Source organism: Kwoniella botswanensis, chromosome 1 (assembly GCF_036426115.1).
Source record: "Kwoniella botswanensis chromosome 1, complete sequence".
Lineage (NCBI taxonomy): Eukaryota > Fungi > Basidiomycota > Tremellomycetes > Tremellales > Cryptococcaceae > Kwoniella > Kwoniella botswanensis.
Window position 1 is genome coordinate 587,615 of NC_088599.1, and position 25,202 is coordinate 612,816.

General features: G+C 45.4%; 8 protein-coding genes across 8 annotated transcripts; 3 read left to right on the forward strand and 5 right to left on the reverse strand.

The window, feature by feature from the left end:
• Positions 1 to 127: 127 nt before the first annotated feature.
• L199_000234 (uncharacterized protein) lies at positions 128 to 953 on the forward strand (the record flags this gene model as incomplete). The annotated part of the gene is made up of 2 exons (XM_064886002.1): positions 128 to 307; positions 363 to 953. 2 exons carry the CDS (start codon positions 128 to 130, stop codon positions 951 to 953), a joined length of 771 nt encoding a protein of 256 aa, XP_064742074.1.
• A 230-nt stretch (positions 954 to 1,183) lies between these two features.
• On the reverse strand, positions 1,184 to 2,715 carry L199_000235 (uncharacterized protein; the record flags this gene model as incomplete). Its single annotated transcript, XM_064886003.1, has 7 exons — positions 1,184 to 1,424; positions 1,504 to 1,626; positions 1,712 to 1,871; positions 1,943 to 2,066; positions 2,149 to 2,297; positions 2,372 to 2,480; positions 2,590 to 2,715. 7 exons carry the CDS (start codon positions 2,713 to 2,715, stop codon positions 1,184 to 1,186), a joined length of 1,032 nt encoding a protein of 343 aa, XP_064742075.1.
• A 524-nt stretch (positions 2,716 to 3,239) lies between these two features.
• Positions 3,240 to 4,724, reverse strand: L199_000236 (uncharacterized protein; the record flags this gene model as incomplete). The annotated part of the gene is made up of 5 exons (XM_064886004.1): positions 3,240 to 3,278; positions 3,346 to 3,588; positions 3,671 to 4,443; positions 4,505 to 4,616; positions 4,680 to 4,724. 5 exons carry the CDS (start codon positions 4,722 to 4,724, stop codon positions 3,240 to 3,242), a joined length of 1,212 nt encoding a protein of 403 aa, XP_064742076.1.
• A 1,258-nt stretch (positions 4,725 to 5,982) lies between these two features.
• On the reverse strand, positions 5,983 to 7,642 carry L199_000237 (uncharacterized protein; the record flags this gene model as incomplete). The annotated part of the gene is made up of 4 exons (XM_064886005.1): positions 5,983 to 6,025; positions 6,080 to 7,337; positions 7,395 to 7,565; positions 7,630 to 7,642. The coding sequence occupies 4 exons, from the start codon at positions 7,640 to 7,642 to the stop codon at positions 5,983 to 5,985; spliced, it is 1,485 nt and encodes a 494-aa protein (XP_064742077.1).
• A 675-nt stretch (positions 7,643 to 8,317) lies between these two features.
• L199_000238 (uncharacterized protein) lies at positions 8,318 to 10,306 on the reverse strand (the record flags this gene model as incomplete). Its single annotated transcript, XM_064886006.1, has 11 exons — positions 8,318 to 8,541; positions 8,625 to 8,664; positions 8,743 to 8,968; positions 9,059 to 9,325; positions 9,391 to 9,403; positions 9,465 to 9,505; positions 9,565 to 9,640; positions 9,735 to 9,811; positions 9,861 to 9,889; positions 9,949 to 10,054; positions 10,170 to 10,306. The coding sequence occupies 11 exons, from the start codon at positions 10,304 to 10,306 to the stop codon at positions 8,318 to 8,320; spliced, it is 1,236 nt and encodes a 411-aa protein (XP_064742078.1).
• A 361-nt stretch (positions 10,307 to 10,667) lies between these two features.
• On the reverse strand, positions 10,668 to 15,228 carry L199_000239 (uncharacterized protein; the record flags this gene model as incomplete). Its single annotated transcript, XM_064886007.1, has 6 exons — positions 10,668 to 10,697; positions 10,772 to 10,887; positions 10,964 to 11,145; positions 11,246 to 11,781; positions 11,845 to 13,884; positions 13,936 to 15,228. The coding sequence occupies 6 exons, from the start codon at positions 15,226 to 15,228 to the stop codon at positions 10,668 to 10,670; spliced, it is 4,197 nt and encodes a 1,398-aa protein (XP_064742079.1).
• A 392-nt stretch (positions 15,229 to 15,620) lies between these two features.
• Positions 15,621 to 20,042, forward strand: L199_000240 (uncharacterized protein; the record flags this gene model as incomplete). Its single annotated transcript, XM_064886008.1, has 3 exons — positions 15,621 to 15,916; positions 15,980 to 19,335; positions 19,408 to 20,042. The coding sequence occupies 3 exons, from the start codon at positions 15,621 to 15,623 to the stop codon at positions 20,040 to 20,042; spliced, it is 4,287 nt and encodes a 1,428-aa protein (XP_064742080.1).
• Positions 20,043 to 21,007: 965 nt separating this feature from the next.
• Positions 21,008 to 24,894, forward strand: L199_000241 (uncharacterized protein; the record flags this gene model as incomplete). The annotated part of the gene is made up of 13 exons (XM_064886009.1): positions 21,008 to 21,046; positions 21,108 to 21,211; positions 21,285 to 21,394; positions 21,559 to 22,163; positions 22,225 to 22,784; positions 22,851 to 22,959; positions 23,030 to 23,103; positions 23,162 to 23,323; positions 23,385 to 23,598; positions 23,659 to 23,776; positions 23,927 to 24,197; positions 24,456 to 24,535; positions 24,599 to 24,894. 13 exons carry the CDS (start codon positions 21,008 to 21,010, stop codon positions 24,892 to 24,894), a joined length of 2,742 nt encoding a protein of 913 aa, XP_064742081.1.
• Between the last annotated feature and the right edge of the window lie 308 nt (positions 24,895 to 25,202).

Sequence of the window (25,202 nt, forward strand, 5' to 3'; positions counted from 1 at the left end):
TCTTCCATCTCTTTCATTTTCATTCATCTCTCGTGGTTTACCAAGCAAAGCGACAACGACATAGACTTTATAGAAAGTGATTTCCAATACAATTCGGACATACTCAGCCAAATCTCACCTCATCACCATGCCTATCCCTCTCACACCCTCTCGATCTCTGTCAAAGAGGAACAAACCCCACACTCTGATCCGAGAACCGACGTTCTACCAGGAAGCGTATCTCGCTTCGATCCCTTACATCCAAACTATAGGTAACCAGCTAAAGAGAGATTGGGGATTTAGAGAGATCGACGAGGGAGATGTGGCGGTGAGTGATCTAAGTCAATGATATCGCGAATCACATTGTAACCTGTTCGGCACAGAGATTTCAGCCATTCATCCAAACCGACAAGGACGAACTACTTCTCAACTTGATTTCCAAATCTACAACCCATCATCTAATTCAACTTCCTTTATCCCTCTTATCCCACCCACATGGAATCCAACGTCATGTTCGATTATCGACATTTTCGACCGTTCTCACATCCACTTACACCCATATATCACCATCGACATATGATATCCCACCTTTGAAAGATCTCAGATCATTTTTACAATGCTTATTACCTTCTTCTAATGCTTTACTTCTATCCCTTTCACCCCCATCAGGGACTATTGGCAGATGTTCAGGTACTTCTGAAGATATGTGTAGACCAGACGAAGGAAGAGAGAATGACAACGAGAACGATAAGTTGATTTCAATCGATAGCTGGAGACAAGAGATCTCAGTGATGTCTCCTCCTCCTCCGAGGATCGCTACTCCCTCTCCGCAGTGGTTGGATAGAAATGAAGATATGCTGAGAGATACAGTAGGATGTGGTTATTATAGAAGACTGAGGGAGGTGGCGGAAGATCAGAAAGAGAATGAAAATGGGTACGAATTGGTACAGATTCAGGAGGTGTTGATCGAATGAGTAACACATCCTCGTTTGGGCAAATTGAGACTGAGACACGGTGGCTCGTTCTATCGGGTTTGTACAGCTAAAATTTGTTAGTGATGTATATGATTGATATCGGTCTGGGTGCTGTATACTGGTTTTCATATGTCATTGTCAATAAATCCGTTCATGCACTCTACGTTGTCTATATCGTCCATTATTTGGTGTATAGTGGTACACTTTTCGTGTCCCATTGAGGCCTATCCTCAATGGCCTGCTTGTCCCGCTGATTCCGAATCCAACCTTCTCCTACCCTCCTCATCCAAGGTGTCCAGCATGACAGTATTATCCACAGGTACACCATCCAAAATTGACGGCCTGATTTTGGTATCGTCCGTCAAGTACCTTCCAGGCCAGAAAATCACGTAAGTCGATATGACCAACCACATAGGTAGACAATCGAGGGTGAAGAAGTACACTTCGTGGGTGTACAAATATCCTGGGTGACTTAATGCAAAAGATATTGTCAGCTAATACATACGTACAGTAACATTGTATTTCATGTATGAAAAAGTTTTTGACGTACTTTTGAGCATATTCGGCTATTCTGTAGATTGATCTAACAAGCATTGCCATACATGTGAACATCAAAGCGAGATATAATCTCTTCCATCTTCGTAGTCTATACAATTGAGGTGCTTCTTTTCGACTATGTACACACGAGGATTACATGTCGCTGCTCAGCTTCACTTAATAGCACGTATGATAAGAAGAAGAATCATTTGATCACTTACACTCGGTAGAAGAAGATCACAACGAGATAACAGAAAAACAAGAAACTGATGAATTGCAAGACCAATCCGACCAATATCGCGTATCTTGCAGCTTTCACAACTGTAGGGTTATCATTGGATAACAACCCCGAGGCATTACCTTGAATCAAGAAAGTGATGACTATGTGATCAATCAATATGACAATCAGCTTCCCAGAAATGTTTACAACTTGCATCTTTTGATGAACTTACCATCTGACCAAACGAATATCTCAGCAACCTTCTCAGGTTTTATAGGACGTAGATATTTCGCTCCATCCAGATGCTGGGTGATACGTCCGAGAAGAACATAGAGTGCTGCAAGATATGCGCAAGGCTTCGAGAGAGGAAGATTCCTCACGCCGATGTAAGCAATCGTCTGAATGGTGAAGTCGAGGTATTGGAACTACTGTGCTCACACTCAGAACTACCAAGACCTCTTCAACGACTACAAATCCAATCGAATGAGGTAAGGCTCTGATACCTAATCTCAACCACAATCCGATGGAATGGGTGATGGACCCAATGAGAAGTACAAGGAACCATCGAATAGGTCGGTGGATGTAACCTGTACACATGCACATCTCATTAATTGATGATCCTGACATTTATACGGTAAAAATTCCAGGTAGATTGACTTACAGAGTAATAAGAAGAAAGCGGAATGGGTGAAAAATTCAGCTACGATGATATTTCCTGCTTTGTTGGGTATGTATCTGAAGGGATTACACGCATCGTTCTTTGGATCTTCCTACAATGATTGACAATAGACACGCCAGGAGTTTCAGTCTCGAATCCATCTAACCGGCAGAACAGATTCCAATGGCTATATGTATTGGGCTCGGATTTACTTGACTCACGTAAGGATCGATTGCGTCACAATCGGTAGCCCCTCTCACAGAAGTCAACAGAGTCAATAGTCCTAGTAGAAAGAACAACGGCTTCCTGGAGCACAGCGGATACGGGACGAACTCTGTGAACCTCATTATTCACAACAATATTGTTATGGAACGTTAACATCAAGGGGGAGTGATAGCTCATGCACATGTCATTCCTTTTCTACCTAGGAGACCTTCGTGGTGCGACGAGAATCTCGATAGTGACCCTATGTGAAGCTGTGCAAAACGAATGTGTTGGAATAATAGCTCAGTTTTTAGTTCGAACCACCATCTCCGTCTCCATGGCTTTGTAAAGTAAGGGCAACTTAAGTCTTCGGGGCCGAGGTAGACCCCATCGGGGATCGCCGGACATTGAAGCTAAAGGCTCTTGAGTATCATCTCTGTCACAGTCAAGCGCAAGGTAGACACACTCGTACTTCACAGTACATGAGCTTTCTGTCGATATCGAACCAGACAGTTTGCTTATGAGATCAATCTGCATACATGAACATGAAAGTAAAGAAAAAAGAAAAAAGGAAAACACAAAACCAGGCCAAGGCCGTTCGAAAACTTGCTTGAGATGATTTGTGACCGATCGCCTGTAAAAGGCAGCTCGAATCTTCTCTTCTACCTTACTCGGACTCGGATTCGTCATCAGCTTCATCAAGCCACTGCAGTGAACATGAGTTGTCAGCTATGTATGCACGTTGACACTCCACAACCATATTGTGTACTGACCTTGAGGAAAGCATCGGCGCTCTTTCTGACCTTCTTACTCTTCTCCTTATCGACATACTTCTTGCTGACGTGAGTACCCCAGTTCTTGACGAATTCTTCATCGAGGATATCAGCTTGGTAAAGGGCCATAAGTACCTTGGAAGTAGTGCCCGCGGCAAGGAGTGCGTCGGAGTTGGGTGACAGGGCAAGAAGTCGTTCGAGACCTCCAAGAAGACCTTTTTGGTGTTTCTCAGAAGTGACAAGCTAAGTGGGAGCGTCAGCACGGCGTAGATAGCGAGGGATACAACAGAGTTTGGCAATATGGGTAATCAGAAGCTAGACTTACAGCTTGAAGCAAGGGAATTCTAGCATCAATTTCCTTGGCTACTTCATCAGTGAACAAATGATGTCCGATTTCCACCAAAACCTTGTATTTCCCTGCGATACCGAATTCCTTGATCTTATTGACGATGTCGGCATCACTGGCATCTTTGTTGTCCTCCAACCAGCCACCTAAGAGAGCATAAGGCGAATCTGCATCTTCGTCATCCTCATCGTCTCCACCATTAAGATCGGTCTTGGCGAGTTTCTTCGAAACTTCCTCAGCTTCGTCAGGATTACCAAGGACAGGATCGGATCGACCGAGGACATCGTCGATATCTGTTCCGGTAGTAGGGACACCTTGATCTCCTGGTGCCGGGGTACCAGAGGGACTGGCATCTTCATCTTCACCAGAACCATCTTCTGCGCCTTTTTCGAACACCATAGGTCCACCGACATTGGCTTCAGCAGTCATACCTCCTTTCTTCCCCTTCTTTCCCTTCTCCTTCTTCTTGACTGGGTTCTTGAGGATATAAGCGACCAGCTTGTGTCTCATGTTGACTCCGTTTTGTCGACCGCAAGCTTTACAGTCTCGGTGCATATCCTCGTGTCCGGATTTACCAGTGATGACGAGTTCGGTCTCAGGGTTCTTGCATGAGGGACAAAGGACGAATTGCTCGATGAAGGAATCGAGGAGTTCCCGCAATCGATCGGCAGTGTGAGCACCGTTGACGATGTATCGATCGTTGGCCATGGATGTTTGAGCACCAAGTTCGCAACCAAAGTATTTGGTAGGGTCTACAACAAAAGAACCATATTGTTAGCTTCATACTCTAGCAGGGGAACCAGGGCAACTCACAGGTGGGAGGTCTGTTCAAAGCCCTTGCGATGTCTTCCATGTTGGGTACGACAGTCTTGATACCGTTTCCTCGACCTTCGACCTTTATTTGGAGAAGAGGCATTTTGTATCGCTACAATCATCAAGAACCGTCAGCTTCTAAGATCACTGCAATTGGTAGATGACAGTTACTCACATAGAATTTGTCCTCGACATCTCGTCTGATATTTACCATAGCCATGTTGGGCAGATTATTCCTTCTGAGTTGGATGAACCGTAAGTAACATTCAGTGAGTCTATCTCCGACAATTCTTGCCGAATCATCATGATTTTCGAACTCACAGAGTTTAACGGGTATGCGAACCTATATGTTTATAACAACAATGTTGATTTCTACTGGCGGTGATATTGACGGAGGAAAGCATGAACTCTTTGTTTGACTGTGTGTGCCGAGTGATCGTAGAGAAAAAGCAGATATTCGGAATGAATGATCGACAATCATGGATGGATATGTGGTAGGTGGTGAGGGTGGTAAAGAAGATAATGATTTCGATATTGATGCGAGTAGTGAGCAGGAATAGGGTGACAATGAAGATACAAAATGTATTGTCAGTGAATCATCCAATATCAGATGTAACATAGCGCATCCACATCATTGGTCGATGTTTCCCGCTTGCTACCCATCTCTTCAATCTCGGCTAAATTGCATATGCCAAGGAAAGCAGACATGGAACGAGTAGACTCACCTTGCCCTCTTGTTCTTGTAATGATGAAATCGGCGGACCTCTATCCTTCCAATTCTGTGTGGTGATAGCGACGGTCGGAATTATGAGCGTGATCTTGACGTATAGACCTTTTGGTCGGGCTTAACGATGGGATATATAGTATAAAGTCGGATAGAGCGTATATGATCAGCTGATATGGCTGAGAAGAAGTGCGAGATGATAGCACGGGAGTAGAACGTGAAATAGTCAAATTGAGTTGAATATGAGTAAGAAAAGAGAAAGAGGGAGAGAGAAGAGATGGAAAGGAGTGACCAAGTGCACAAGTGAATAAGGACAAAAGAGAAAAAACCAGCCGGAGCGAAAAAAATAGGTGCGGCAAGCTGACTCACCCTAAACTAGGACTACGACTACGAAATCATTACAACCTCATTACAAAATGAGTGGCTACAGGAGGAACTACTTTCTAATCCGGATTACAAACCGTGACGACCATTTACAACTCACTCGGCATGCACGCTTGAGAGGGTCAAGGCGTGTTCCCCTGCTGCTCATCTCGTGTACATGTACATACTACATCATACTTATTCTACACAACTTGCATATGGGTTATGAACAGTTACCATTGCTTGCCGGCCCATCTATATAGTATGTTACAAGGATCACAAGGATCGAGAGAAACCTCAAACCAGAGGAGAAGATCGAAGCGAGGCTCATCACAGTAGATGATTTTAAGTGAAGAGGGGGCTCATACAAAACAAAATATGAAGGTGAAGATCAATCTAAGAAAACATCGGCATTCCCTCTCTGAACGCAGAACCTGAATAGATCAAATATCAGCTCCGTCTACACACGCAAGACAGACTGAACTCACCTCCTATAATCCATCTTGGGTTGATGAGGGTATTTCGGTAACCCATACTGACTAGTCCTTCCAGCTACACTACCATCCATAAATGTCATCTTCGATTCCGATATCAAGCTCGCCCCATCATCATAGACCGTTGCATTTCCTCCGCCAGCTATACTGGGAGTCTGATACGCCTGGAACTGATATGGTCTTTCTCTATCGAATCCCTGCATCGAATTGGCTCGCCTCCTTCCTCCACCGTTAGATCCCCCATCAGGGTGGAGGTGTAAGCCCAGTGCGCCTCCAGGTGGGGGAGACGGTGCTCTATTCCCATATGAGGACGAGTAAGAGTAATCCGATGGTGGAGGTACAGGTAGATGTGAGCCGGATCGATGTCTATGATGTCCATGTCCATGTCCATGATGGCTGTGTACTCGAGGTCTTTCAATCTCGTTGGCCAATGCTGAGTGTCTTCGTTCCCTAGCTCTTGGTTCTTCCATATCCAAATTGGCAGGAGTGAACGAGTGAATTCGCGGTCTTCTTTCTCTTTCTTCTTCAACTTGTCCGGGTCCAGGTCCAGGTGAAGCTCTATCTCTATGTCTTCGAATGAGTCCATCAGGATCTGCGGGGGACAATGCTGATTTACCAATGGAATTGGGTAATCCACCTGTTCCACCAGCAAGCGGTGAAGGTGAGATGGGTGAATGTAAATGACCAATAGCAGGTGGAAGGGACGGTGAGCGGTTATGTCCATTTATCGATCTTGATCTATGGATTCCACCAGGTAAAGGATTTTGTAATTCTCTAGGACTGGATGTATCAGATAATGAACTGACTGAACCTGATCGGGATCTAGGTCGATGATTATGACTTTTAGGCATAGCGTAGTAACTTGCATCGCTTTTCCCATCATCGAAATCATCCTGGTGGTGACGATGATGATGCCTAGGAGCGATGGTAGATTCAGGTTGTAAAGGTGGACCCCGTCTGGGTGCAGGAAGTGAATTCGCTTGCCACCCATCACTATGGACCACGGAAAGTGGCGAATGGACATGGTGTTGTTGGTGTTGATGATGGTGTTGAGAAGGCTCATACCCGTAGGAAGCACTGCTGGGTGGTCCTCTCGCTGCTCCTCCACCGTACATTGATCCTCCCCCGTATACTGAACCACCACCGTAGACCGATGCGCCACCCATACGAGGATCAATGGAGATCGCAGCAGGTCGAAGGTTTGGTGCAGTATATCCTGCTTCGGCCAATGCGGGTATAGCTCGATGAGGATCTGATTCACTATCAGTATTGACAATCCATGTCGAGGCAGTGTTGAAGGTTGACTTACCAGCTATCCCACCTGGAGCAGGAGGGATTATGGCGGCCGCAGCAGCTGAAGCGGGACCTCCAGCACCTCCAATTGAGCTAGCTCCCGATCCCGGTCCACCTTGAACGTCGTTCCTCGCAAATGCCGGTGTATAGGGGAGTCTTTGGCTAGCAGCAAACGGTGGAGGGGTGACTGTGTCACCATCTCATATCAGTAAACCGTATGTTCTCAGGATGCAAGAAGTCGACCAACGCACCTTCGAGGGGCATAGTCACGTCCTTGTCCTAACTATCAATTGTGAAATAATCCGTAAGACCAAGTATGGTGTGATCGATGCCAAAGTCCTTGCTGGAGAATTTCAATACCAGTAACGGTATTATATCTTCCGATGATACAGAATATGATGATGTGTTGGACTCTGGAGAGATTGGATTGGACTGAATTGACTTTGACCCCACATCATGTGTGGTACGAAAGTATGTGGAGTTCTAACGTGTGAGGGAAGATAATCAAAGGATTTCTCCTATCAATCGCCTCATATTTCCTTTGTATCACCGTCCGATGCGTGCTAGATCTCACTACTATTTACCACTTAGAGCCAAGGTACCCACTCGAAGTATAAAGGAAGGATGTACTGTGAGGTGTGGGAAGTCGCCATGATGTTCATGACTTGTTCCGGCCGACTAGCATAGTGGCGCTGAAAATGGACCTCGGTGAGTTTATAACAAGGTTCCTGAAGATTGATCGAGACTGTTGTTGTTTTTTCTAGAAGGCTGAAATTAGTCTGATTACGAGAAGGCAAATGCATCATCAATGATGGAGTATCTCGTACGGTTCTCGATGCTATCATACTGCAAATGCCATATAAGTAACGACAGGAAGGTACGATCGACATATACTGTTTACCCAGTCATACCGACTAAGTAATTCTTACGGTCCGTACGTCATGACCCATTCCCAACCAAATTACCCATCCCCTCCTTAAACGTATCCCCAGCGATCCTAACGTCTTCTTCAAGGTCCGAAGGTCCATAACGAAATTTGGCAGGTAAGAAGTCCCTAGATTCTATTGCTTGTTCAATTTTAGTTTTCCTAAATACGAAATATCCAAGGACGATAACTAGTATTATCATATCTGTTTTAGTAAATAGCCACAAAATCGCGTAGACTGATATAATAAAGTACGTCAGTGTCTATAACAAGTCCAAAAAAGGACGGTAGATCTTTAAGTGTCTAGAGTATTTTACTTACACTTCGTGCTTCTCTGACGTTTTTGTCTTCTTTCAGGGTTCTTCAGTAAAATCAGAATATCATCGTATCAGCAAGATTATCCAACATCCTCACGGTATGTGTATAGTAGATAGCTTACCAGCTTGTTGTGTATCTTGGCTTTCCTATTATGTTCCTCTGCCATATACCTTATATCCGATTTCGCAACTTTTGCGTACCTTATACCGTCCAGTATGATATCCCATACCGCATATAATGCACTCAAGAGTCCCATGAAAAGCATGATGAATCGAAGCCATATCGAATCGTCCCACATCCACGCTAGGGTTAAAAGTAGTCCGACGAGTAGTGAACATCCTATTATTCTACAGTATATTGGGAATCAGCAATATAGCGTCTATACTGTACAGTCCGGACTGATACTTTGTACAGTAGGACTGTGCTTTGTGACTTACAAATCCTGAGAAGCATGTAAATCAATTTCTGTCGGACCTTCTGCATTATCATGATTATACCTGGCACTTTCATTCCTCTCAGCTTTTTTATTCTCATGCCTTCTCATCGCTTTTCTAGATTTCTGTTCATTGAATAAAACCCATTTGTATATCCATGAAATCATGTAATACCAATTATTGATTAAACCTGATTTGGCTTTTACGAAGAAACAAATCGAAGTGGCTATGGAAGTTAGGAATAAGAGACTGATCGCACCGAATTTTGACCTGTTGAATGGATGATGAAATGATCAGTAATGATGGTGATTTGATATGAGATGGAATGGATTTACCATTTTGCATCGACTAATATACGTATGACACAGTCGATCAGTATTGGTCATCCCATGAATGAGGATAAACTCACATCCCGTGAATAGAAACCAACATCCAATCAAACAACTTCCTCTGAACGATCTCGTTAGACCGTTTGTCTTACTCAATTATACACAGAAGAAAACACTCACACATATCCAGCAGGTAAAGTTAATGAATAGATAGGTTCCACTTCTCCTCCAAATTTCGTTAATCCACCTTCGTACTCTGCGATAATAAACCAGATCATTCAGCTTACATTGATCAAGACAAGATTTGTGGGTTGCATGGAAAGATGATGGGAGATGATTAGCCAACTCACTATCAATCATTATAAAATCTATCCTACCCCTGTCTCCTCCTTCTGGTATCCCATACCTCAATTCCTTGTACCATATCCTACAGCTCATCTTTCAGTCTCAGCATCAAGGGGATGAGCGGAACTCACGTCACCATACCCACAACAGCATGACCGAGCTATGGGTACCTCTCTTCCAAGTGAGCCGAACGTTGACTGATGGTATCGGATTACTCACCTCATGGTACAGGACAGTCAATAATTTGAACGGCGTCAATACAGGGAAAAACACAGTTCTGAATTTCCTTTTCTCGATGGCATACCAATATGGTATTTTACATTGCCTATAGAAACATCAACAAAACACGCAAACCAAATCGAAAGCAATCGATCGATTTTCCGGGTTGATTTAAACTAGTCTACTGAGGATCGTGAGGAATTGACTTTGACATGACTTACCAGAAGATCAGGATTACTAGAAAAGCAAAAGCGAGGAATACCATTGATTCTCTCTGGGCATCAGATGGATGAGATGGTGACCATGGACCGGATTTACCTTCTTCGACCCATTCTTCGAGAGATTGCCAGGCTCCCATCTTCTATATTATTAGTTTGGACTAGATATTGATGTTATTATTATACTTGATCTTGGTGCTATATGTGATCACAGGAGCTGTATGACGCGAAATAGATATTTCACAATAGAGATTTGAAGGTATCATTAGTTGTGTATACTAATCGATAAACGAATATGAGTAAACGGATGAAAGGACCATTAAGTTGAGGTACTGAGGTAAAGGAATGACTAGTTTCAGAAATTACAATTTGATCTCTTATTACCATCTCATCTTGAAATCGTGGGCACAGCACTTTTAACATCGCAAAGCGAAACCCAACCTACTGAGGCAACGATGGTCCGTAGGTCAAATACAACATGCATATAACGCGTGAAACATCTTATCGAGGGGGGAACATAGCATTTAGAATCTACATTCAGATCATCATCAGCTTTCTTTCTTTCCTCTCTAGTATCACCAGAGGCAGCCAAATGTCAAACCCACCTCATCCATGATTGACAAAATCAGATGTTGATTCAATCTCGTATCCTGCAGGGCTCCAAACACTCTCCGAGCAGCTCTTCTCGCGTTACTTCTTCCAATCATATTCGCAGCGACATCTATATCGTACATTCATATTAGCACACGATCACATCTTGTGCTGACAATTGAGTTCAAGTATAAAGTGAGACATACCAGGAATGAGTAATCCAAGTTTTTTACTTGCCCTGATCTTAGTTTCCAATTTTTCCTGTTCTGTCCTCTCGATACTTGGTGATCGCCTTTCACCTCCTGGGAACAACGTCTCCTGAAGGTTGAGTACGATTCGTTCTATTGATTCGGATGATGTTGCCGCTCGGAACGAATCTCTAACTTTCCTATTCCGTACAACACACATACACATATGAATACGCAAATCAGCGTCATGAGCAGTCATACGGTAATTGGAGTTTCGTTGAGATTGAACCTTGAACATACCTTTCTATTGTACTTCCCAGAAACTGCTGTAAAATAACAACGATGGCCTGTCTCCTCAACCAATTATTTTCTTTCAGATCAAAAACCTCAATGAACAAATCGCATATCGGACCCGTAAAACTCGTCATACCAGATTCACCTCCCATTGGACCTATCCTACCTTCCGTCGATCCTGTCCCCACTGCATCATTCTTCATCCATTGCGGGGTATACTGTCCACCTTTTAACGCAGAAGGCAACAGTCCAACTAAATCTTCACCACCTAGTCCTACGAGTCCACCAAAGTCTACCAATTGTCTAGAAAGTGTAGTGTACATCATATCTAACATACTTGGACCCAGTAGAGCATCGTCCAAAGAGGTAGCCATAGTTTTGTATAGAGTTTTGACGATATTGTGCGGTGCGAGACTTACCAATGATGCGGTAGATGATGACATCGGATCAGAGGTGGATCCTGCTTTGAGAGGCACGTGGGAACGAGAGAGGAAAGAGCGAAGTAGAGGACTATCACATATGATTGTTGAAGTCAAAAGTGACTATCTCTCCGATTCATCAGTACTGTATTCAGGTCATATGAGACTTGGGATTTGTTTACTCACCTGAAGATATTTTTCCAATCCCATTCTTCGCGATTCGACAAAACTCGCCGACAGATTCGGTACCAATCTCTTACCTGGCATTTCGACCATTCTGCTTTTCAGCTCATCGGTCAGATCGTTTCTTTCCATCGCCCAATCCTTCAGAGCTTTATCCAACTCGTAAAATTCGTTATATCTCCTTGCGACGACCCAACCAAGTCTGATTTTCCCATCTTCATCCACCTGACTCACTTCGATCGTATATCTGACTACCTGTTTCCCACTCTCTCCATCTTCAGAGGTGATCACTGACGAAGGAATTGACACCCTGGTTCGAGAAGGTATCAAGCGATTTTCCTCTTCTTGTTGCTCGAATTGAGCTTTCTGAAAAATCGCCGTTCGTTGTTCTCGCCTTACGGAAGACTGAGATCTTCTCAAGATCCGTAATTCGACCTGGTTGCCTGTCAATTCTGCTTGTCTGATTAATGTATCCAGCAAGTGATCCTGCTGAACCAGCTCCTGTATCTTATCTTGCAATCTCGAGATCTCCACCGACAATTGCAAATCCCCAGGTGCAGCAAGTTGGATCACTTCGTTAACATTATTATCTACTTCTTCCTCGTCTATCGATATTCGATCTTGATCTATGAACTGATCGTCGAATAAGTGTTTATTTGCCTTTTCAGGTGAGTCAGAAAGTCTAGGGATACTTCGTCTTCGAGTGATCGGTTTGAGATCCGGCAATGCGACTGAAGGTAATCGACTTTGCGGTGCAGACGAAATGACCCCAGCTTTCCCTTTTTGTGTGGACTTGAGGTTTTCAGCACTTCGTGATGTAAGCTTTGACACTTTCTCTTCGATCTTCGGAGTTTTGTCGAACAAGATCAGCGAGGCTGAGGGTGACTTAGGTTGAGGGCTGAAAAGGCCATCGTCGGTGATGTCGACGACTTTGGAAGTAGCCATGTCGTCCGAAGCGATAATTTCATTGAGAGCCGCTTGGATGGCTTCGATCCGCTGAGCTTCCACATAATGCTCATCGTCTTCATTCACATCGTCATCATCGCCGAAGAGTCTGCCACGATCTTCCACAGTATTCTCCTTTGATTCCCCTCCCGATATAAGGAAATCAAGATGACTCGATCGTCTGATAGGCGGAGGAGGGGTCGAAGGTATGCTGGATTCCTGAGAGCTGAACTTACTATCGGCATTCCCAGGACTGACCTTTCGTATATCCTTCGATAAAGGTAGCTGTTTTTCATGCGACATCGATCGCTCGAAGAAGGGGGATGTGATGGATACAGAAGCAGTAGGAGTAGGTGGTATGGCAGGTGAGAACGATCCTCTTTTATTGGTTGGGCGTGGTCGTGCCGAGGGGGATAGGATGTCAAGAAGCGATCGCGATGATTCAGCTGGCGTAGCAGGTGGCCGCACGACAGGTGTACGTGGAAGTGGTGAAGAATCCAGTATAGGAGATGCCATTCGAGGAGGTGGAGCTTCGACAGTCGGTGGGGCCAAAGATACGCCTGCACGTTTGAGATCGGTAAGAGCTTTGATATACAGCTCACTCTTCTTGAAGACGGGCCAATCTTCTTCGGCCATCTGTTCGTATATTTCTTTCTGTGAAGCAAAAACAGCATGTTTCACTCTCTGAGCTTCCCCAGCAGAGAGCGTGGTCGAGCCTGATTGAGCAGTCTCTTCGATGACTTGACGATGCCTCAAAGGTATACTAATGCCCGTTTGCCCCGCAGCAAAGTACATCTCGTACAAGAAAGCTACATCCTCGCCTACCGTTTGATTACCATTAGACATAGGTATTTTGTTGTTCGATTGGGAGGTACTGTCCAGTGCAGAATCCAACCCAGCAGCTTCAAGAGGATCTTTGAAGCCTTCGACTGTGAGCCAATACTGCACCAGGCGTGATCGTCCACGACGTTCCATATGTTCAAGCCAATACGCCAGAGATGATGGATCCGATAAGATAGAATATAGGTTGACAGATTCGGTCGAAGCTGCCTCAAGAATCATCGAGCTCATGGGGGATCTATCGAGGGAATGGCGAGGCTATGCAGGTCATTAGGTCAGCTGCTATCAACCATTCGGGACAAGACATACCTTTGCTGGCTGACCGGATAACACCTCTATCTTTCTATCAATATCGATTTTCGCCCTCTCAAGTCTCTGCACGTACTTCTCCGCTTTCTTCAACTTCCTATCACCCTCTTTACTATTCTGACCCTGTCTCAACTCATCCGCTAAAGCAAGTTTCGCACTTCTCAGCTCTCTTTCTACGTCCGACCGTAATCTCCTAGCGTCTGCAAGTGTCTTGAGCTTTCCAATCGATCTTAAAAAGGTATCAAATTGCTTTGACGATGACTCGGATGAGATGGACGTTGATGAAGGTGTGACAGGCGTTTTGTGCTTTCTGCGAGATTTGGAAGATGGTAAAGGTGTGTTTGACGTTGAAGCGGTCGAAGCTGGAAGAGCTGAAAGTGCCGATAAGAACTTATCGACCTGTTTTTGTTCTTGTAGGTACCTTCCTCCTCTATCATCTATTTGTCTATTCCAGAAATCCGGATCACATAGCATGTCGAATACAGGAAGAACGACTGCTCCTAGGACGATCTCTCGAACAATAGTTAAGACTACCTCTGATCTATCTTTTTCAGGTAACGATCTTGCTAATATGGTGGCCAGAGTATCTCGCAAGTGCGCTTCGATGGATGGTGAGATGCCAGAAGATGTATGAGGGTGCGATGAGAGTGCTGGATGGGATTTACGAGGTAAAGGTAGAGGTAATGCTGGATTTGGCGAAGGTGCTGAAGAAGAAGAAGAAAGATGTTCGATCGATCTATAGTGCTGAAAATGATCCGAAACTATAGGCAAAACTTTCAATACCATGGTATCAGGCCAATCCACATTCTCCGCTCTTCCAGTGACATCCGACAGGATATGTCGAATGAGTTCCTCAACAGCATGTGGAAAAGCGGGTGAAGGTGATATTCGAGTATACCATGGTAAGATGAAATGCACCTTGATCAAACCGAGGAAACTGTCCAAGCGGCTCGTCACCTCAGCCGAAACATTCTTGTGGATGGCAGTGAAAGGTGATGGATGTTCCTCCCATGATTGACGGGTTAACACTGCCGACCAAGCTGCAGGTGTAGTGAATTTGAGTGGCCGAATAGCATGTCTGATCCTTGCTGCAGATGAATGCGACGAAGACCGATTATCTAATTTGATGGTTCGATAAATGGTATAAGTGATAGCAAAGAAGATGGCCGAAGAGATGTATATAGGGGTGTATAATAGTGTCTGTAGGATGTGCAGCCTAGGAAATAGAACTGCCAGGACCAGAACAGCCAGTGATGGGTAGATGATGGTAGGTCTGGTATATATCGGAGCCATGTTAGGCGGAAGAAGTGGACTCTCCTGATTGTTAGAGAAGCCGTGTCCCTCTCCCGCCTTATTATGCTATATGAGCATGTCTCTTGTGGCTATATGCAATGATGAGCAGAACGAAAGAATCAGAGAGATGCTCATGGCGATGAAGAGGGATGGGTCTCAGCGTAGGTCAACGAGGTGAAGCTAGTAGCGCGTTGATAGCATTGCTGTTGTGTTCCTGAAATTCCATATTCCATCTGACTTCATTCTCGTCTGTACATCGCCCACCTTGACTACTGTATAGCGTCCACATCAAGATCCACACTTGTCACTACATCGCTGGAGTGAGATAGAACCTTGGCTCTCTCCTCGATACCACACGAATCGATGCTTCCAGGTCGATAGAGCCGCCCGCCATGTCAGTTCGAGCGCTCCTTCGAGCGCACGCCGACTTCGTTCCTGTAGACCTTCCATCCCAATCTCAACCTCAGCACGTCAACGAGGACGGATTTGAGTATGATCCGAACGAGCCTCAATCAGGAGAAGGGGTCGAGGCTGGAGATGAAGAATCGGAAGGCGGAGAAGAAGCGGAAGAGGTAAATCAGGAGATAGGTGGGGAGGAGGATGTTGAAGTGGAAGCTAACGAAGTCGAAGAGGCAGAGGGAGAAGATGAAGGGGATATCCAAGAGCCATTACTCAGCATAGCTGACAGGTGAGCTCTGCTTGGTTTGTCCATGCCACCCTATGACTATAGCTGATGCAAATAATCGTTCAGTCTGGTCTTACCCTACTCGCTCACTCAGACACGACTCCATCATCTCACCTCGCTCTTCCCCCATATGTTCTCTCATCCTCCTATACCATCCCATTCTAAACCTCGTGCTCGTCCACCTCCAAAAGGATCATTTCAATTTCCAACTCCACCTCCTCCGATGCAGCCATTACCGCATCCTGAATATCATGGACCGACCATCCCTGTCGAATCGTCTACACCGGGTCCAGGGGAATCTTCCAAATATCAAGAACCTAATGATCCATCTTCCACTTCCACTTCCAATGTCAAATTATCCCGCTCAGCTAGATCAAAGAAGACGAATGATGCGGAATGGCCTGCTCATGAAATAGAATGTATATCCCGATGTACACTATCTATCGGACCTATTTCATTCCCAGAAACGGAAATTTGGACAGGACGATTTGTTGAGCCTAGAGCGACTCAGCCGAAGAAAGAGAGGGCCAAACCTGGAGAAAGGAAGAAGAGGGAACTACTAGCAGCTGAAGAAGGTGGTATCGTCAAAAAGCCTAGGGCTAGGAAAAGTGGTACAGAAGGTCATACCCCCCGTCCTCGATTACTTGCCAAATCCTCGACCCCAATATCCTCCCCTGCGTCTACGCCAAATAGACCACCACCCCCACCTGCTCGACCTTCAGCATATCGACCTTCCCCAGTTGCTTCTGCTCAATCTGCTCGTCCACCGCCCGTAAGACCTTCGGTGTCAGCACCTACACGGCCGACTACAGCGTCCCCGCAGTTGATACAGCTGGTCAACCAAGCTGCGACTAGACATGCTTGGCTTTCTACGTTGATCTACAAAGCGGCAGGAAGTACGGCTAATCAAGTTGAGTTAGAGAGACTCGGAAAGGCTGTAGCGAGACTGAGTAGAGGGGAACCTATCGAAGACCTCGCACCTCCAGTGGCAACTGCTCAAGCAGCAGCTGGGCCTGGTCCATCAACAGCAGCACAAGCTGCATCTTCTGCCGCAACTCCAGCTCTTAAGCCCGCATCGGCTATGGTACCTACTGCTGCTCCAACGGCATCTGGTACTGTTTCGATATCAACTCCTGGTGCACCTGCACCTTTGTCCGGAAGCACCCCATCAACTCAAAGCGCTCCTAAGATTGTGCTGTCAACGACTTCGTCGGAACCACCCGTGCCTGTGACTGCCAACAGTACGTCGAAAGCAGAAGATTCTGACTCGGATGACGAAGTGGATATGACGGGTCGACCGCAAGTCGGAGGGGGGCCTTTACCACCATCATCAGAGCTGGGCACGGCGAACCCACCTGCCAACCCCGACTCGAATACATCGGTTCCCCTGCCGGAACCGTCATCACAGTCCAGTGAAAGCAACACATCAGGTCCAGTCGTCACGCCGACAATACCAGCATCTGGAATAGTTGTAGATCCGAAACCGTCTGCATCGCAAACTAGCACTGCTGCAGTAATGTCTACACCTGAAACGTCGAAACTTCACAATCCTACGATACCTGCTCCCCAAGTCTCCCCCACTGATATCAATGCTCAAGCCAACAAAATACATTCGGCGACATCCACAACAATAGTCCGTACACCTCCTGTACCTCCATTCGCCCAGCCTTCTCCTGTAGAAAGACCAGTAACCGCTACACCGCCACCGCCACCACCAACCCCTCCGAAACCTACATATCCTCTTCCTCCACCCTTCTTACTGGTTGCATTCAAGGAGCAAGCTACTGAGAAATTCTTATTGCCTCTCGGTCAAAGAAGTTTCATATCAAGAGTAGGAGGCGATTACGTTACTGCTCCTCGACCTGCTACGCCTGAACCTGAACCTGAACCCGAGCCCCAGCCAATCTCCCAACCACCATCTCAGGTATCAACGGAAGGTCCAAAATTGGAAACGAACTTATCTGCAGGTCCTTTGACTGATACACCTGTATCCACTCACACTCCCGTTGTTGTCAACGACACCCCAAGCCATTCTACAACACCAGGATCACTAGCAGTCGCTGGCAAACCACTGAGAAGTCGTACAAGACAATCCTTAGGTCGACATGCCAAAGAACCCACCATATCAACACCATCTGAACCACCGAAAGAACCTACTCCGGCCCCTGAGCCAACACCTCCTACACCGTATGAACCAGAATCAAAACCTAAACCTGAATCTGGACTTCCTCCTTTGCCCGGGCAGATACCTCCTCCCGGTACGGTGTTATTATCGACATTCATACCGTCTGGATCTAGTAGATGGGAGAAAGTCGATTGGGAAAAGTTGAAAGAGAGATTACCATTTGATAATCCCATATTTTGGGATAAACCCCTTGAACCCGCTATAGAGGTAAAGAAGGAGAGTGTAGAGGATGCCACTACGACGAATGTGTCGACACCTGTACAACCTCAACCTACCAGGGGATTAAGACATCCTAGAACGAATTCAGACTCAACGAAGAAAGCTACACAGGAAAAGGTGAAATCTGTTCCTGATAAACTGGAATTGCTCAATCTAGCCGTGGAAGATTTCAAGCCGTCCCAAGGAGATTTACAGCCTGTCACGATTAGATTGATGGGGATCACTGATGAGGTTTGGAAGAAGGTGAAGGATATCATGGAGATGGCCGAAAGGTATGAGATTGAAAGTATGTTCAGGAAAGAGCCTGGATTGCTAGAAGGGGTGGATATGGATTCGATTGCCGACAACGATAAATCTTCAGATTTAGGGAGGAAACAATCGATTGATCCACCAGGCAATCACGCACCCATCACTCCCTCCAACAAACCCTCATCAACCTTTCGAGGATTATCTTCCAAAATGCTCTCGACCCTTCGACCCATGTACAATTCCAGAAAAACATCCCTATTCACAAATCTCCTCCAACGGGTACCTACTCGATCATTCTTGACTACCCGTCTTCCCCCACCACCCCCTCAGGAATTAGTAGAAGCCACAAGTGATAAATGGGCTCCTAGACCTTATCCAATAACGACGAAACCACTTTATTTACCTGGTGGTGAGGATGATGATGGAGAGGAACAGGAATATGGAAGGGAAATTGAATTTTCACCTCCACCCGCAAATAAAAAGAGAAAGGGAGCGGCAGGTGAAGAAGAGAAAATAACATTTGAATTGCCAGTGTCGTATGAACTCTTAGATGAAAGGTTGGAACAAGGATTAAAGAGGGATATGTTAAATCCAAGAAATAAAAGAGGAAGAAAGTCGATGAATAAATCGGCAACAGAAGGAGGAGAAGGAGAAGGAAAGGAGACGAAGAAGAGCAAAAAGAAGAGAGGGACTGAAAGTGGGATTTGTGAGGGGTGTGGGAAGGAGGGGATCAAAGTCTGGAGGAGAGGACCAGGAGGAAGAGGGACTTGTAAGTTATAATTTTGCTTGCCTCGTCGTGAATCCTGAACTGATCAATTGGCTTTTTGGTTTTGGTGAATAGTGTGCAACGCATGTGGAGATTTATTTGTGGCTAAACAGTTACCTCCACTGAAACGACCTGGAGCGATGAAGACTCTCTTGGGCGAAGAGGAGGATGATAACGACGATGGAAATGGAGACGAAAAGGAGGTCGATCAGCAGCAGAAGGAGGACGGTCAGAATCAAATGAGATGTGAAGGACCGGATCGTAAGGAAGAGACTACAGAGAAGGAGATGGACAAACAACCACAACTACAAGATGGAAGTGTCTCTGAACACGACAAAGTTCCAGATGGATTTGCGATCGACGACTCTATGAACGTCAATACCACCTCGACTTCTGATGTCGATCCTTCCCTACCTGTATCCTCGCAACCAGCGGTAGAATCACCTAGAATCGACAACAGGAAGGATAACGAACCGGCTTTATCCGAAAATCAACCTGAACCTGAACCTGATACGAGCAGTTTCAAGGAACCAGGTATAACGTCAATCCCCTTATCACATGAAGGGGCAATGGGAATGGGGCCTGACAAGGCGCAAGAGCAAGAGTCTGGACCTTCTATATCTGGTCGTACGTTTGAGAATGGGGTAGATTTATCGGTAGACGATAGTGAGAAGAAGGATGGAGAGGATAAGGTGGATTTGGATGTATGATTAGTTCACATAGCTTGTAATCTTCATGCATCGTTTGGCATGACGGTATGAGCAATTGAGGGTACATGCATTCATCTAACTTGCAATAACGTCTTATCTGCGATGCGAAGCGGATCAAATCCCGAATTGATGGGGTCTGTTATCAGGTTTGACTGTAATTCGATGAAACGGGGTGATGTCCAAACAATTGGTACTCTGATGGTTGTCACGTATCATCTTTACCCCCCAAAACCAAAATAATCAACCACAGAACGCGTGTTGAGATGATTGCTTTCGGTACAGAACAGATGGGCCCACTTCCCACACTAAATTAGACCAAAGATCAACAGACAACAAACAATCAATTGGATGAATCCATTAGCGTATCATTGAGGAAGATCCTTCAAGTGACTTCACCTGCAAAGCCGATCATTCACAGCACTAGCGATGGTCTAGTGAAGAATGATTTGATGATATGAGATCTTTGGTAGGGGTATGTCATGCTGTGCTACACTGTGCGTAGTAAGACGTCACTTGTATACACCCTGAGACAAATAATGAAAAACGGGGGGTGGATCTGAAACCCATCAGGGTGGGAGGTCTGTGCGTAAACAAATGGAATGAAGCGGAAGCAAATTTTTCACTATGAAGGAGTGGAGGTGTGTTGACACGAGACAAGACAGACACGAGGATGAAGCGATGAGTTACGAAAGAGAGAGGAGAAAACAGAAATAGAATTGCGCATGCACATCCACCAATCACTCAAACTAACGACGAAAGATTTTATCATAGACAGGACGATGAATGGATCGTCCTTCTTCTTTTCATTATAGTACACCATCATCATTAGCATCATCAGCACATATACATTCAATACGACACTGTCTCATAGCATATCACTCACATACATAAAATCACATTCTTTTCTTTTCACACGACATACCGAATAACGCAAGGACACTTATTCCAATCAATTGAGACCGATCATGCCCAGTGACGATCGAGTCAAAAAGACAGACTACCTGGTCAGTACCAGCTCATATCTATCATATACCATACACTGACACTTTCTCGTCTGGGTTACAGGGATACACCCATAGTGGTCCACAACAACACCAATACCAACATCCCGAAACTCAAGGTATGAACCGTAATTACCTTGGACCAGATTTAGGCTCAACTCATCTTCGGTGAGCCCATCTGTCCACATTGATAATGCAACATGAGACTGCACTGACTGTACAGTCATGATGGGCATTACAGTGATCAATCGATTGACGTCCCAGACGAAGCCTACGGGATGGAGGACACATCGATGATGAGAGATACTTCCAGAAGTCCTTTACACGCTCCTCAAGGCGGGAATGGTGATGGTATGTTTCCTTTCTATCCGAAAAACTTCCTTTGAGCGGTAGTGGAATACTATGACGCACACAATTTCTCATACCTTCTTTTCTTTTCCCTTATGTCAACCTCATTATAATGTATATGACACTCAAATAGCTGACTTTCCTTTATTTATTTTCCCTTTTCCCAGGATATCCACTAGGATCTTCCCAACCTCACGTTGCACCACCTCAACCCGCAGCGACCGTTCCCACTCCTGGTACCGGCACCAGTACACCAGGTAGTAGAGTCCATTATCCCCCTTCACCATATATGGCTCGGGGGGATGCATACACTACAATCCCATTGCAAGATCGAGAACGAGATCGATCTCGCGAAGATTCACCTAATCGATCTGGTACGAATACACCAGTAGGATCAGGAAATAAGAAGAAACACTGGTCATTCTTACCTGGATCTTCTACAACATCTTTAGAAACTGGTACATTACACGAGAAGAATATGGGATCGGCTGGGAAAAGACCTAGATCGGCCAGAGGAACAAGTTGGGATCTATTGGGAGATAAAGCAGAATGGGAAGAATTCAACCCTAAGAACGCTTCGGTTGAGAACCTCAAGTTCGCTGAAGGCGATGTAGGAACCAACAAGTTGTCCAGGTTTTACTATTGGGCTTTGAATAGAGGTATAGCAGTTAGATGGGCGATGTACATCATACCTATCATGGCTTTGTTCTGGATTCCTGGTATTGTCGGTGTTACTGCTGAACCGGATGCCACCGTCTGGGAGGTCAAACTCGTGAGTATCAAGTTTAACCTATACTCAGATGACAATGCTAATCTTACATTTTGTGGCTTAGATCTGGTGGTCTATCTGGCTTACTGTCGTCTGGGGTGGTTGGTGGGCTTCCACAGCAGTCTTCATGATGTTCCCTGTAGTATTCAGAAACACCGTCGGAGCAATCATCCCTACAGCTAAGAAATATACCGATGTCGTCAGAGCTCTTGGGAAATTCGCCAAACTCATTTTCTGGATATTAGCAGTATGGATCTCATTCACGCCATTAGTGATCAATCATTATATAGGAGATCAATCTGCCAACTCAAGATCGAATTTAACTACAATGGCCAATATCCTCTTTGGTTTATTCCTGTGTAGTTTGGTGTTAGGAGCGGAGAAGTTGATCGTTCAGTTGATCGCTTTCCAATTCCATCAAGATTCCTATGAAGATAGATTGAAAGAACAGAAATTCAACTTGAAAGCTCTTACTGTACTCTATACCAATTCGCATGATATTCCTGGAAGAACCGATACACTCTCTGATGCCGCTTCGGGTAAGACTAAAGCTTCACAAGTACCGAAAGTCGCTTTGAGAAAGGCTTTGAGAGGTTTAAAGGATGTTGCTACGACTACTACTACGTTAGTGTCTCTCTCAACGACCTGATTCTTGTGGGAAGATAAGCTTACTTGTTGTATCTGGATTAGTGCCCTCGGTAATGTCGCTTCTGAAATGGCTGGTCAATCTGTTTTACAAACCAATTCCCCTGCGAACAAGGTTACTGCTGCGTTGAACTCTGCCAACAAGAGTAAAGCTGTGAGTGCAGCTGTTCCAAGTCAGCGGCGTCAATCGTCAACTGACCGTTCTCATTCCATCCTATGTACAGCTGGCTAGAAGACTATACTACTCTTTCAGAGCTCCTGGAATTGATCATCTTGATATTTCCGATATCGCCCGATTGTGAGCTCGACATTGACATATTGTCGAGAAAAGTTAAGCTGACTTTTGAAATGCTCAGCTTCCCTGATCTTGAAACCGCCGAAACCGCCTTTGCGATCTTTGACAAAGATGGAAACGGAGATGCTACAAGGGATGAAATTGAGAGTGCTGTTCTCGGTATTCACAGGGAGAGATTGAGTCTTGAAGCTTCCATGCGAGATTTGGACGGTGCTGTTCGAAGGTGAGTCGATCGAAAGATTCCCATTCTGAAGTGGAAGCAGCAACTCATATCGTCTTGCTAGACTCGACGATATTTTCATGGTCATCGTCTTGGCTATTGTCGTCCTCATCTTGGCTGCTATGGTCACTACCAAACTTACCACACTTGTCACTTCGGCTGGAACTTTCATTTTGGGTCTCTCGTGGTTGATCGGTGCTACCATGCAGGAGATCTTGGCTGCTTGTATCTTCTTATTCGTCAAACATCCCTTCGACGTAGGGGACAGAGTTACCATAGTTGGTTGAAATCCCCTGCCTGTTCCCGAGACGATAAGCTGATTTGAGTGTCAATTCCAGGATGGCGAAGGTTACACAGTCGCAAAAATGCAATTGATGTCTAGTTCTTTCAAGCGGTTGGACGGTAAATACGTTTGGATAGGTCATAACGTCTTGTCCACTAAGATCATTGAGAACAGTACGTTTACCAAAACTCTTCGGGTCCTCATCTCCCTCCCCTCCCCTCCCCCTAGTCACCCTTTGCTCCCCGTTGTCCCTTCTCCAACCCTACTCAGTCCATCTCCCTTTCTGAGCTCTGAAATGGATCAAGCTAATCCGCTTCATTTAGTCCGTCGATCTGGTCCGATATCTGAATCCTTCACTTTCGAAGTCGCTTTTGACACCTCTTTCGAAGCTCTACAAGTCCTTAGAGCGAGAATGTTGAAATTCTGTAAAGACAACTCGAGAGATTTCTTGCCTGTTTTCGATGTGATCGTCGATGATATCCCCGCTCAGGGCAAGATGGTCTTGAAAGCGGATATCAAGTATAAGTCGAATTGGCAACAGGGCGCATTGAAGGTGCAGAGGAGGAACAAATGGATTTGCGCGTTGAAGATGGCGTGAGTGTTCATTACTTTTTGTGTCAAGAGGGGATCAGGGCGGATGAAGAGATGAGGGAGGAAGGAGGAAGAAACGAGAAAGACGGGAGGAACCAAACGTGGAGGAGGGACGAGCAGGCAGGCTGGAAAGGCGACAGAAGGGGAGGGACAGAGAAGGGCAGGAGAAGAATGAGAAAAGGACAGGTCGATGATCGACGACAATGGTGAAACTGCTCTCGATAGAGCATTCAGCTGACTTCTCATTTCTTTCGCGACCAGTCTCGCCGATCTCAAAATCTGGGGACCTGCTGGTGCCGGTAACCCCGAACCTGATCCAGCTGAACCTGTTCAATACACCTGTAAGTTACCTGCCTTACCCAGGTAATCATGATTGCTTTGCTGAGTTTGTCATCGTGATTTAGTGGTCCCATGGGAAGAAGTCAAAGGAGCTGCTGCACCTGCCACCTCGTCCAAACCGGAATCACCACCACCAACGTTCGCCTCAGCCACTGCTGTACCTAATCTGATGGATCAACGGGGAGTAGTCAACGATTCGAGTCAAGATGTATTTGACGAACAGGACGAGCTGAACAACCAATCCCTCGCACCTTCACGAGTCGGTACGCCTGGTCCCAGTCAGGTCGGTATGAGATCGAGACATGCTCAGGAACAAGGTGATATTGAGATGACCAGTGCACCTGTTGCGAGAAGAGTATAGTCTGATGGATTGTGGAGGGAGGAGGGTCAGGGAAGAGGATTGCGTTGCTGGTCAACTTAATTTTGATAGATTAGGAAAGGGACGGAATGGACGATCAAGTAGAGTATACCTTTTTGCTTTTGCTTTTGCTAGGCTCAGTATAGAATAGAATTAAGTAAGTAGGTTAAGGAGCGGTGTTATAACGAACTTTTATTACACACATGATCTTTTATGAATCTCTCTACTGTCTTTTCTGAAGGTTCTCTATATGGTATGCGAAGCTGCACTATGGCCCGAATGAGATTGCAACAAAGGATCTACCAGTATGC